This window comes from Bactrocera neohumeralis, chromosome 3 (genome assembly GCF_024586455.1).
Source record: "Bactrocera neohumeralis isolate Rockhampton chromosome 3, APGP_CSIRO_Bneo_wtdbg2-racon-allhic-juicebox.fasta_v2, whole genome shotgun sequence".
NCBI lineage: Eukaryota > Metazoa > Arthropoda > Insecta > Diptera > Tephritidae > Bactrocera > Bactrocera neohumeralis.
The window spans coordinates 19828841-19841848 of NC_065920.1; the positions used below are offsets into that span (position 1 = coordinate 19828841).

The following is a 13008-nucleotide window of genomic DNA, read 5'->3' on the forward strand; positions in this document are numbered from 1 at the left end:
AAATTTCAGTGGTGATAAATGCGAGGATAGACTTTGAGATCATAGAGCACGGATACTGCTATGGGCAGTGTATAGACCAAAGCATATCAGAACGTAAAAACAGCCGAGGCAAGTGTTGTATACTTTGGACTGGTCCGTGTTTGCCTGATATACTGATTAGAGGTCTGAGCCTGACCAGCCTGAGACTTAGGTCTTTTGTTATTCTACTTCATATACAATCATAACCCTACCATATTTTGAGGTTGGACCCAGTCTTAAGGTGTTACATACATTACATTATTATACCTAAGTGTGATAGAGTTTGGATAGAGGCTTTTTGTATCACAGGTATTCCTATTTCCCATATCGATTTGGAATTAGAGCCAGCTCAGCTCAATCAGATGGCTATGGAATAGTCTCCCACGGATTTAATACGAATTTATTTCCTTGATTAGGATCGGAAAAGTTTTAGATGGATATTTGAAAAATTGATTGACTAATCCGCGTATATATATGTATGTATGTAGACGGCAGGACATGGCTGATCATTTATAAATATATTTTATAGGGTCTACTTCAGAGTATTATAAACTCCATGGCAAACTATGGCCTGTTCAGAGTCAAAACATAAGCCAAGTTTTAGCCCGACATCTCTATTGTTGAATGAGTTATTTACTGATTAGTCAAATAAGGTATTTTATAACATTTTGGTTCTGTTTATCGGTAAGTGGTAGTACCGACTGATGGGCAGTTAAATACCGGAAACCCATTCATTACGTCATTCATTACGGAGAACTCTTTATCTATCTTTATAAGGTTTAGGTATTGCAAACAAGTTGTTTGTTTGAAAGAACCGTTATATTAAGAAAATGTAACTTAATGCAACTTGTGGTTGTTGTAAGAAAAAGGGGTGTGGCTATAGACATGTGCCGCACATGCATGCTGTGAATTGGCCAATAAACTCTGAGATGTCAATGCAAATATTATATATCGGCGAACAAAATTTTAATATATTCAGATATGAATTTTTGCAATTCATACATACAAATATACACAATGTATTATTAATATATTTATCGCATATGCATTTAGTGAATTCATTTTCTTGTCCGATCTTGGCAGCATGTCAAATGCGAGCATTATTTAATGCCGCAAAACAGACAAGCGAATGCATACATACATACATATATATATGTATATGTTAATTTACACTTATACCATTTTTATACCTTGCACAGGGTTTATTAATTTTGCTACAAAGTTTGTAACATTCAGAAGTCAACCCTATAAAATAAGTATACTACTGTGGGCAAAAAATAGTAAGACTTTTTAATTTAAATTTTGCGCGAAAACCCATTCATTGAAATGCAATAAATTTTGTGTGCGGAATCAAATTTCTGGTGCCGAAACATTCAGAATGTTGGAAAAGACCTTCGGTGATAATTTTTTGTCGCAAGCAAGTGCTTTTGATTGGTATACATTATTGAAAGAGGGTCGAGAACGCGTTGACGACGAACCACGTCCAGGACGCCAATCAACATCTACTGGTGATCAACATTTGGTTGTATTAGTGCATGAGAATCGACGATTAACAGTCAAAGATCTTACTGGCATCATTGCAATATCGGAAGGATCAGTGGAAACCATTTTGAAAGATCATTTAGGCCTGAGGAAAGTGAAAGAATGATTGGTTCTAAAAACTCTCATTTTCTTCGAAAAACAGAATCGTATTAACGTCTGCGAAACAATGCTTTTCGACTACCAGGAAGTCATGAAACGTATTATAACTGGCGATGAGTCTTGGATCTATGCTTGTAATCCGAAAACTGACGATCAATATTCCGCATATCGTGGCAAAGGTGAGCCAAAGCCGAAAAACCACCTCGAGGCAGGCCAAAAATCAAGGGTATGTGGGCTGTTTTCTTCAATTAGCGAGGTGTGGTGCGCTCCGAATTTCTTCCGATCGGCCAAACTGTTAACAAGGAATACTTTTTGAGTGTTATGCGTCGTTCGCGCGAAGCTAATCGTAAAAGGAGTCCGGAATTATGGGCCGACAACTCTTCATTTTTGCATCACGATAATGCACTGTCTCATACTAGATTGATTCTGCGCTAGTTTTTCGCCAAATTTCCAATCAATGTCCGTGTCCCAACCACCGTATTCGTTTGATTTAGCTCCGTGTGACTTCCTGCTATTCAACAAACTAAAACGACCGCTCCGGGGAAACCATTTTGAGTCAATTAAAGACATTAAATCGGAATAACTACGAGCATTGAAGGCTATCCCGTTAATTGACTTTAAAAACTGTTTCGAGGATTGAAAAGAAGCATAAGTGTATTGGGACCAAAAGCGATTATTTTGAGGGGAAGGACATAGATTTTTCAAAATAAATTAAGTATTTATAAATTATGAATAAAGTCTTACTATTTTTAGCTCATAGAATGATTAGCGTGACGAGCTGAGTCGATTTAGCCATGACCTTCCGTCTGTATATTCGCAACCTAGACCTTGAATTTTTAAGATATCGAACTGAAATTTTCCACACGTCCTTTTCTCCTCAAGAAGCTGCTTATTTGTCGGAATCGCCGATATCGGATTACTATAGCATATAGCTATCATACAAATTGAACAAACGGAATCAAGTTCTTGTATGGGAAAGTTTTTTATTTGAAAAGATATCTTCATGAAATTTGGCATAGATTGTTCTTCAAGGCAACGCCACAGTCTCCGAATATACTGTTCAGATCGGACAACTATAGCATATAGCTGCCATACAATTTGACTGATAAAAATCTAGTTCTTGTATGGAAAAGTTTTTTGTATGACAAGATATCCTCACGAAATTTGGCCCACATTATGGTCCAAGCTTATGCTATAATATCCAAAAAACTTGTTCAAATTAGAGTACTATATCATACAGCTGCCATACAAACTGTTCGAACCAAATCAGATTTTTGTAAGCAATCTTTTGATTTTTTTGTATTTGTGTAGGGTATTATAGCTGCTTATGATCATATTTTGTAATAATAATATTTCAATTAACCATTGCTAATTAAAAAAATCCAGTGTTGACAGCCTTTTCCGCCTATAAACCGGTAAATTGCATTTATAAAAGAAAAATTATTTCGATTTCACACTTTTTATTTTATTTTTATTTTTGTTTTTGTTTTGCATGTGCACAAGCATTTGTTGTACATTGAATTATTTAAAAATTGTTTACATAAATTGTTGTGTCGTATATTTGTTTTTTTTCTCTGCTATTTATGAAAGTCATTGTATTTTTACTTGTCTGCATGCATAGGTTATATATCAGCTATACTATAGTTAACACGCGCCATATAGTACACTGGGTGCCACTTAGTGTTCGACACATTTGAAACTTTTCCAGCGCGTTTGTGTACATTTGTATATGTATGTATGTGTATGTTTTTTCGTGTATGAAAAATTTATGCTACTTTATTGACTATTAAAAAACCGCACTATTTAACGCTATGTAATTCTTATTTGTCGCATTCTGCACTGCTTCGTACCAAATCTTTTGGCTTTATGACCAAATCAAGTCAATCCTTCGCTAAATTTTTGTGACACGCTGTACGCCTTTTTGTGGTTCTCCTTTTATTAAAATAAATAAAAAGCATTGGCTTAAAGTTAGTGTTAGCATATACATACATATGTATATGTATTTATATAAGGAGCTGTATATTTACATTGTTAAGTGTGCTTTTATATAGTGTATCAAAAGGATATAACTAACAGTATTGCAAATTATAAAAATTAATTACATATATAAATTAAAATGCTGTCTTTCTCATGCATTGTATTTCATACAGTACAAACTACCGTTTTTTTTTTTTTGTTTTATAGAAAAAGACACTTTTAAGATTCGTTTTGCTTCTATTTAGTATAACGATTTTCCTTAGACTATGAAATTATCTCGAAATCTTCATCCGAGTCGCCGTCAGGGTCAACATCGCGGCCATTGCGCGTCAAACTGGTGGTGTGTATGTGATTTACATTTTCAAAGTCTGCGTGAAAAGAAATAAAAAAAAATTATTATCACGTAAAACGGAAAAAAATATTTTTTCAGAAGAAAATTTGCAAAAAATGTTAGTATTGATAAATGAAAGTTAGTGTTATAGTAAAATTGCATGTAATTTCAAGGACCTTCAGAATCACAAGAGCTTAGTGTACGATAGCAACGATTCTTATAATTTTCTAGGGCTGCTGCCGCCTCTGCTGCTGCGCATGTAGCACGTGCAGATGTGCCCAAAGATTTCGCGATAGTTGTGCGCGGTGTGTTGCTATTGGTAGCATCACTGGAGGCGGCCGTGGTTGAGGTTGTAGTTGTGTTACAGTTAACCAAACCCACCGTATTTATTGTAGTAAAATTTGACTCAATACCTGCCGATGGGGTCGATACCCATTCCGCCGAACGCGACTTTGTAATCTCGAGCAGCGGTTGTGTGCAGGCAGCCAAAACTTTAGTACGTAGGTTATCCAGTAGAACTTCGAAACTCAGGCGAGATTTGCAAAGAAAGCACTGCAAGCAACAAAATATGATAAATTTCAAAAAAATTTTAATAATAAAATAAATTTTTATTATAGTAGTAATAAAACAAATTTTTCCCAAATCCCTAACATACCATCGCCATTGAAGGGTCCATCTGTTGGAAGCCAATACGTCCAGCATATCGTTGATGAAATGTGGCATCGAAATCAATCTCATCCTGCGTAGTCTTTTGTCCCACCGAGCCCGAGCGCTGTGTGGTATGTGGATCTAGGTACAACACTTCATCGTCCACGTAGCCAACAAAATAGAGCGCTTGATTTGGGCGACCGCCAATCATGCCACAACTGCCAGGCAGTTCGAAACAAATTTTCAATGCTGGCACATAAATTGGATTTATTTCACTGAGACCCAAACGCAGTGGAATGATGAGTAATAAAGGTTTCCAAGTTTCATCATTACTTGGATTTTCAAGGCATAGTGAATCTAGAGGTACAAAAAAATATTAGAATTCTGTAAAATAATGCATGAAGCAAGAAACTCACATATATCGTCAGTCACTATTGTGTTGTCCATAGCCACATGTATAACAATTGAGCACCAGTCGTCGTAGCGCACCAGTTTTCTACAAAACAAAACAAAATTTTAAATTTTGAAAATCTTCAAAAAAAAAAACAAACACTCACTTTAACACCTGCGCCACAGTGTTCGGACCAAACCACTGGCCAACTTTTTTATCTTCCGAATCGCCCATTAAAGCGATCTGATGTATTGAGAAGTAACTTTTGCGTGAATCCTCGAATCTATTGACTATTTTCAAATACGTTGCATCTCGTATCTCTGGTGTCCAAAACCATTCGCGGCCAAGATGCAAATCAATTAAGGCCTGTGCCAAAACCATTTGACCACAACGCAACGTGCAGCCCCAGCCTTTGTCGGTAGTCAATTGTGGCGCGCCAAGTGGCACGAAACCGCGGCGATATGTGCACCATAGACGTGATTGTATGTCTCGGCGTATTAAATCGAGTTCTGCAATACCGTTGTATTTGGTTAATTAAACAATTTCACTTTATATGTAATTAAAAAAACCTTGTATAGCATTGTAGCGTTTGCCCAGCACCCAAACGGTGGTGTTTGTTTTTGGTATATCGTCGGGTTCACCGACAGCGCCGGCCACAGCACCCGCCAATACGCCATCTGGACCTAAGTATGCTTCGAATACGCTATCCATTTTGCGTGATACATTAGCATAAATTGCAACTAGACGATCTATTTTTGCGATACTCTGCAAACGCAAGTAGTACGCACTCTCGCTGTTTCGGAACAGTTCGTCGGGATGCCGCCGCAGCCAAATGTACTCTGTCGCTAACACTATTAGGCAACAGATGACGAAAACACTGAATGCGAAAGTGATTAGGTTAATCCACCAGCTGCTGAAACAGCAGAGCTCAATGAAAAAACGTAGAATTTTGGAAATTCTGCAGACGCAATACAAGTAAGCAGATGTAAAACATTAGACGTTTAAAATCTATTTCACTGGCAACTATAGTAACTTTTAGTAATAAATACTTACTGAAAAACCAATAACAATATTGTTGATAAAACCGTTTATAGTGCGTCACCCACTCCGCGTAGTTATGTATGCCCTTGAGCTGTATTTTTTCTACATACAACTGGTTACTGATTTGGCACAGATATTTACTTGCTATAGCAACACACACGTCGTATCATCGGACTTCCTTCCAAACAATCCGTATTTGGGACACCTACACAAAATGCTGAAATCATCGGCAGTGTTTTTCGTACCTGAGTTTTTATCCTTTTTTTCGTTTTTACCTGTACATTACGCGATGGAAATAAAAATTTCAAAACAAAGACGATTTGTTTCCTCTTTGACAGAAACATAAAATTCCATTCACAATAAATGATGACGACAGATTATAAGCCTACTGAGCACGGTGGGACAAATGTTTAAAATTATAAACACATTTGGAGCTACTGATAACGTAGATGATAAATTAAATAATATGCAATTAATATACATATATAATTTTATAACTCCTTTTGTAAAGTGTAAAACCAAATCGATAATAGCGGTATTTAGTTAAATTTAAAAATAAATTTTAAATTAATTAATTCTCTACAAAAGAGTCTATCGTGAATGTAACTGTATTCACAATAGAATATACAAATTATTAGAAAAAAAAATAGTTGTAAGTTTATTTTTTTTTTTTAGTATTTATGAATTCAAAAATTTATTTAAAGACATTATACGTTGTTATCACCATTTTTCTGTTTTTGATAGAGATCGTATACATCACTATAGTTTACTCAAAATACTTAAAAACAATTAACTTATTTAAAAAAGTTTCGCTAATATAAAACATTATTTTTATTTTTCGCGGTTTTCTATGCATACATACATATATAAATGTACAACAAATTTACAATATTCTTTGACTATTATCTCACAGTAAGGAATGTGCTAAACTTGTTATTCAAGTCTTCGAACACTTCTTCCGCAACTGCAGCCTCATCACTTCCGCTGCGATCTACAATATCCGCATTGGGATCCGCATTCTCCTGCGCAGCTGCAAGCTTACGCGCAGCTTGGCGTTTCTTTTTCAAAGCTTTTTTATTTACGACTGTTGTAGTTGTCGATGTGGAAGGTCGTTTCCAATGCGGCACAAATTCATCACACCATTGCCATAGATAGTTGTAGAAGTCAAACATCATTTGTGAGTCACGAAAAATAAAGTTTTGTATGTAATATGTAATATCAACACGCGTCTTTAACAAATCGTATAAATTGTAAATGAAGACACCACAAAATAGTTGACCCATTTTTGCTTGCTCATAGGGCATATCAAGCAAACCGTTTAGTCCATACAACTGAAAGACAATCGATTGGAGTTCTGAGAAGGCATGCAAAACAATTGTCGAATATGCATCGTATTTCTTTTTAAAAATTTCCTGCATATGAAAATGCTTTAGTAAATTATCCATCACGAGGTAGCAATCGGATTTTGGTATAAACTCCATGCGTTCCGGTATAGGTAACAAGAGTAGATGCTCCTTAATCGTGCGTGGATTACCTTTAAGCGCTTCAGTATCACGAACAATTTTTTCTTTTTTGACAATTTTGCCAAAACGCTTCTGGAATTCCTTTAGATCACGTTCGGCGGGTATTTTCGAGTCGATTGTACGCAGTACAACCACACATATAATTAAAGCATGAAGATGTATTAGGTCACAATTTTGTGATTTATGCAGCCAATAAACTATAGCAAGGAAATACAATTGGAGGTCTTTTGGGAGTTGTTCAACTTTTCCAAAAAGTTTTTCACTGTCCAAGTGAGGCATTTTATCTTTAAAAACGTTTCGTAAATGTTCAGGTTCAGGTTGCGCAGGTGTAAATTCAAATTTCTTTTCACTTTCAATGGCATAGCGCGTGTAATGTATATTTGTAACTCGCGGTCTTCGACCCATATAAGTAAACTCAATAGGGAGTGGTTCACCGTTCTCGTCAAGCGCGGGTTGCGTTTCCTCACCTTTTGCACTGTTCAATAATGTAAAAATATATCTTAAAATTGGCAGTGCAATTTCATTGCAATCGTTATAGGGAAAATGTTCAATTTGTGGACTGTTTATATATTTTCGAAGATGTACGAGATCCACAAAGTAGCGTGGTAGGTGTGCAGGATATAACTTTTCCAAGAACCAAGTGGGGAATTTTGCTGTCTTATCTTCACATTCATCCTCCTCATCTTCATCTCCTTCTTCGTTTTCGTTTTCATTCTCATCTTCATTATCCTTGTCTTCACCACCTTCTATTGCTTCATCTTTGTCTCCTTCTTCGAGATCAGAATCCTCTTCACTATCACTGTCTTCCCCACTGTCATCTTCCGGACATTCTTCATTACTTTCTGCGACATCGTCTTGTTCTTCTTCGACGCCTTCGACTTCATCAACAACATCATCACTGTCATCCTCCAGCTTCTTTGGCGGGTACCTTACAAATGCGTTATCATAATGTTTTATAAAAAAGTCATAGGAGTGACATTTTTCAATTGAATATCCACTGATTGCTGCATTCATTTGATCCAACAAAGACTTTCTCTGAACCTGTAAAAGATTGAAACATTAAATATGTTTTTGAATCAATTTTCGGTTGGAACGAACCTTGCGCAAACGACTTAAAATTTTCGATAGTGCCGATTCCACAGTTTCATCTTTTAGCCACTGTAATATTACTTGTATTCTTTTCTGTTGACGTTGCACTTTTCGACTTCGCCCAACTTTGCCCATTCCTGCGGCGAAGAAGTTTTTGAAACAAGAACGTCCAATGTAATCATTGCCTAGCAGTGCTGCAAAAAGTGGTAACTTCTCTTTACAAATCGATCGTCGCGCTATTAAGTGCTCAATTCGGTATATGCAACAGTCCAAGAATTTGTAAGTTTTTCCCTTTTTCGGCGCGCGTTTTTCGATGTTATTCACCTGAATTTCACTTACTATGCGATTCGCCTTTGTCAATTTCTCCACACGTTTCGCTTCGTTTTTGCGCAGTTTACGCTGGGGCAATGTATCTTCCTTCGACTCTTCTGCTTCATCTAAACGCTTTGTATGCGCTTTTACTGTCAATGTAATTAGTGGTATATATTGCACATTATATATATAGAAATCAGAATCATAGGTAAGCACTGGGCATCCAAGCTTCCGGCTTAGTGTCGCCAACTCGTCATCTGCCTCAAACACACAACGCATCACAGACACTCCACAATCACGTACTGCATCAACAAATACTTCCTTCATGAGTAGTGGAAATATTGTGTTGGAGCCACAAGGATTTATGCGTTTGATTATGGCTATTTTTCCTCTCAACCGTTTACCGACTGTATGCAATTTGCGATATTCATATCCACCATCCATTAAAACATAAGGTTCAATATTACATTCAGCTAGCACTTGAAAGAATTCCACCACAGCACGATAGAAGTCATCATAGTCGCCACCAAAGGCTGAACAATTCCCCGACACGTCTTTGAATAAATTACAGGACAAGCTATCGCCATCGATCACCAGATTGCAATCATGTAATTCGTAAGGCAGCAGATATTGCTCTGCATGACGCGCTATATAACCGGTGAGTCCTCGCACACCCATTGAAAATTTTAATTTATAATCTTATTTGCGAGTATTTATTTGACCTGCTCACAAATTTGCGGTTTGTTTTGATAAGACCATTGGCCATGTGTTTTCCAATGACTACAGTCATTCACAATAAAATGTTTATTTATTAAATAAGCAAAGAGGATACAAAAAGAGAGTGCCACTCGATAAGTAATAAAATTAATAAAAAATTGAAGAAAATTAAAAAACAAGTCACAGATTGTTTCTAAATTGGAAAATATTTTTTAATATTTTAACTTTTTCATAAAAAATATTTTCCAATCAGCTGTACAGAATGCAAATTGGAATATTTTCCAAGTGGCACATACGAGTACATAGGTACGGAATGAAATTTTTCGTTCGCTAATAAGAAGAAGAGAATTTATATTTGCTTGCGGTGCAAGTGCACGGTGGATGTTTCCTATTTTTCGCAGTGTGTTTTAGAATATAGCAAAGTGTGCACGTATTTTCGTTCCAGCGCTTTATACATTTCATTTCGACGCTTTCTAGTAATACAAAAATTTAATAGTAACGATTTCACATGAATACGAATTGCAAATTGCAATTATTTCGCAATCAGTGAATAATATTGGGTCTGAATAAGCTTAAAATAAGTGAAGAAGTGACGAATACATGCTATATATACTCGCAGCAGTAAATATAATTTGGAATTGTAGAAAAGTGCCTTTTATTTGTGTGTGCGCGGCCATCGTACGATGAATCTTTGCTGGTGGAAGTGAACAACAAAAACACAGTAGCTTATAAAAAGAGTGAATGGTGCAAATAAAATATAAATTACGAATGCGAATTTAAGAAAAGATTTGTGCTTAGTCGCAAATACCATTAATAGTTGTATGAATTTAATTAAACCTGCGCAAACTGTAAACTTTACTCGAGCCCTACTTAAGTAAGTTGCTCTTGTATATTTAATTTTCCAATCGGTTTTACAATGCCAAGCTTGTGTTAACTGCTTCTACTTTTTGGCCGCATTCGTAGTGTTTTTGGATTACATCTTCGCATTACACTTCTCTGCTGCACGGATTGCTTCATATTTTAGCAATTGGCCTTTTGACTACCGCTGCCGACAGTGCCGTAGTAGCAGCAGTATTTGAAGACGCTGTCTATGCTTTGCAGCAAAAAGTTGACGTCAACGTCGCAGCCTTTGTTACCGTGAACGATTTTATGTGTCTTCTCTTGCGACGTTCATTCATATGTGCAGACATAAAATTTGTGTTAAAGCAAAGAAAAGTCAGAAGCATAAAAGTAACATTGAACGAATGTATGATAAAAAATGTGTCTAAAAGAAAACAAAGAAATTTTCTTTTTCTGCTTGGTATTGTTTTTCTTTAATGGGCGCAGCAAGTAAACGCACATAACTACCACCAATATAAACAGCTAGCGGCACTGGAGCAACCGAGACAGCAAACACACCAAAGAGCCAGAAATCGCTTTAAGACAAGTGTGTGTATTGCTTTTGGCCCTCTACTATTATAACATTGGCTTGTGAGTTTGTGTATTTGGTTTTTGTTATTGTTGACTGATTCTTGGCTTCTTACTTCTGTTGGAGCTTCATGCGGTTTCTGTGCATATGAGCAGTGCAGTGTGGCGCCGAAGCATTGACCGCACTCGGTACATTCACATACATACTATATGCATTTATATCAGTATACTGGACTCTACACACATTTAAAGAAGTAAAATTTACAAAGAATTGCAATAAAGTAAGAAAGCATTGAATAAGAAAACCGTAACATAACGTGCAGAAAAATTGTGAAAACGATAAAATATACAAGTTCGTCTATTTTTGCAAAAATCCGAAATGAAAATCGTGAAATTTTGTTTGTGTGTATATGAAAATTCTTAGTATAAAGTGAAAAAGAAAAGTGAGCGCAGAAAATATCACCTCATCGCATCCGTCAAACGATTGCAACAATAACAAAAGTAACAGCATAAACGGGAGCAACAATTAATATACATACGTTGAAAAATTTGCTCCAAAGAAACCAAAAATACAAAAAAAAAAGAAATAAAATAAAACACGTACTCGCGAACTGTTCATATTCGCTCATTTGATTCGTGTTTTTCGCAGTGCTATCCATCGTCGTCGTCGTCGTGGTCGTGGTTATCGTCGCTGCGGTTATTTTGCCGATTTCGTTGTTATTGTGGTCACAATTTGAACAGATTTTCTTGTGGAAAGTGTTATTTTGGCGTATTTTGGCAATTGCGCTCCAAACGACTAGTGTGTTTCGATTCGACGCCACGAGCGACATCGCCTCGAATATTGCCAACGAAAGTGCCGGTCAGGCAAACAAGCAAATCCAAAAAAAGCATTATAATACGTGCAATCTTCTTCCGATATTTGCATTTGCACGCAATTCGCCCCCCTAAAACCCTTTCTATCGGAAAAAAGCTGTATTAATACATTCTATGCTATTCGTCGCGTTTTCGCGCTGTTCCCTATCACAAGTTTCGCGCATTTGACATTTGCCGATTTGACGCATCGCCACATTCCTGCGGTCACACAGTGTTTGTTGGTTGAGTAGCGCTCGTGCAGTTCCAGTGCAAAGTGCTAAGCGAACAGGCATTCAGGTGTTGAAAGGATTTTTTTCAACAGTTGTGTCAGTTGGATGCCGGTGGCCTAATTGGATAACGTGTTATTTAGACATATTGCCTCGTTTTCGGATAAAAACACACACATTGAGTTTCAACATAAAAAAACAGTGAACTTTTGCAGTGGCACCGGAATTTGTGGATTATTGACAAATGATTCGAAAGCATTAAAGGTTAGTTGTTTTAATTTTTACTTCTTACTTAGTAACACAAAAAAGAAAAATTATGTGAAAACATATGACAATAAGTTAAAAATACCGAGTGAACCTTTTTTTTACATTTATTTTATTTCGTATAGTAAAATTAAAATAATAAATAAGTCAAAGATTTTCTGCCCATCTTTTGCTTGACAAGAAATAAGTTAAATTTTTAGTGAAACAAAGTTTAATAGTGCATATTTATTGAAAAATAGTTAAAATCAATTTTTTTCATTATCTGCGATTATACATTTGAAATCTGCCTCTTTCCAATTACTTCTGTTCCCACGCTCATTGTCAATTCAGGTAAAAGTCCTCATTATTCACGAATCTTCCAAAACGAGTTTACAGACATTTTCATATGCATTTTGTGTGTGCGAAAAAATTTTCCGCAATTAATTTCTTAGAAGTTTACTGTATTAAAGGCCGCACACAGTTTACGTGCATTTACTGTTCGCAATGATTGAATGCCACAGTAGGTGGCGAGACAGCAGTACGTGTTTACTTGAAAAATGCTGCAAATCTTTGTATTTCTTGAGCATAAAT

The 13008-nt window shown here is 36.2% G+C and overlaps 3 protein-coding genes across 4 annotated transcripts in view; 1 reads left to right on the forward strand and 2 right to left on the reverse strand.

The window, feature by feature from the left end:
* Window positions 1–3621: 3621 nt before the first annotated feature.
* On the reverse strand, window positions 3622–5960 carry LOC126752948 (cysteine protease ATG4B). Of its 2 annotated transcripts, none has more exons than XM_050464000.1 (6): window positions 5576–5960; window positions 5173–5515; window positions 5032–5111; window positions 4623–4972; window positions 4144–4519; window positions 3622–4004 (listed from the first exon to the last, which is right to left on the reverse strand). In XM_050464000.1, the coding sequence occupies exons 1-6, from the start codon at window positions 5715–5717 to the stop codon at window positions 3901–3903; spliced, it is 1395 nt and encodes a 464-aa protein (XP_050319957.1). In that variant the 5' UTR covers window positions 5718–5960; the 3' UTR covers window positions 3622–3900. The 2 variants fall into 2 exon arrangements, with proteins under 2 accessions (XP_050319957.1, XP_050319956.1); XM_050463999.1 differs by having other exon boundaries at window positions 4381–4519; window positions 5576–5803.
* A 900-nt stretch (window positions 5961–6860) lies between these two features.
* Window positions 6861–9732, reverse strand: LOC126752945 (protein asteroid). Its single transcript, XM_050463995.1, has 2 exons — window positions 8669–9732; window positions 6861–8611 (listed from the first exon to the last, which is right to left on the reverse strand). The coding sequence occupies exons 1-2, from the start codon at window positions 9647–9649 to the stop codon at window positions 6950–6952; spliced, it is 2643 nt and encodes an 880-aa protein (XP_050319952.1). The 5' UTR covers window positions 9650–9732; the 3' UTR covers window positions 6861–6949.
* Window positions 9733–10101: 369 nt separating this feature from the next.
* The window catches only part of LOC126752946 (protein Star), a 97782-nt gene continuing 94875 nt past the window's right edge, over window positions 10102–13008 (forward strand). Inside the window, exon 1 of the mRNA XM_050463996.1 lies at window positions 10102–12438. The gene's annotated coding sequence lies outside the window, so the exon portion shown is untranslated. The remainder of the gene's footprint in view (window positions 12439–13008) is intronic.

What these genes read in the sequence shown, in the direction of transcription:
- LOC126752948 (XM_050464000.1), bottom strand. Translation starts at nt 5,717, where the DNA reads ATGGATAGCGTATTCGAAGCATACTTAGGTCCAGATGGCGTATTGGCG. An exon ending in ACGCTACAATGCTATACAAG is followed by an intron (nt 5,516 to 5,575) that starts GTTTTTTTAATT and finishes ACGGTATTGCAG; the next exon opens with AACTCGATTTAATACGCCGA. An exon ending in AAGCTCTTGTGATTCTGAAG is followed by an intron (nt 4,005 to 4,143) that starts GTCCTTGAAATT and finishes CTTTTCACGCAG; the next exon opens with ACTTTGAAAATGTAAATCAC.
- LOC126752945 (XM_050463995.1), bottom strand. Translation starts at nt 9,649, where the DNA reads ATGGGTGTGCGAGGACTCACCGGTTATATAGCGCGTCATGCAGAGCAA. An exon ending in TTTTAAGTCGTTTGCGCAAG is followed by an intron (nt 8,612 to 8,668) that starts GTTCGTTCCAAC and finishes AATCTTTTACAG; the next exon opens with GTTCAGAGAAAGTCTTTGTT.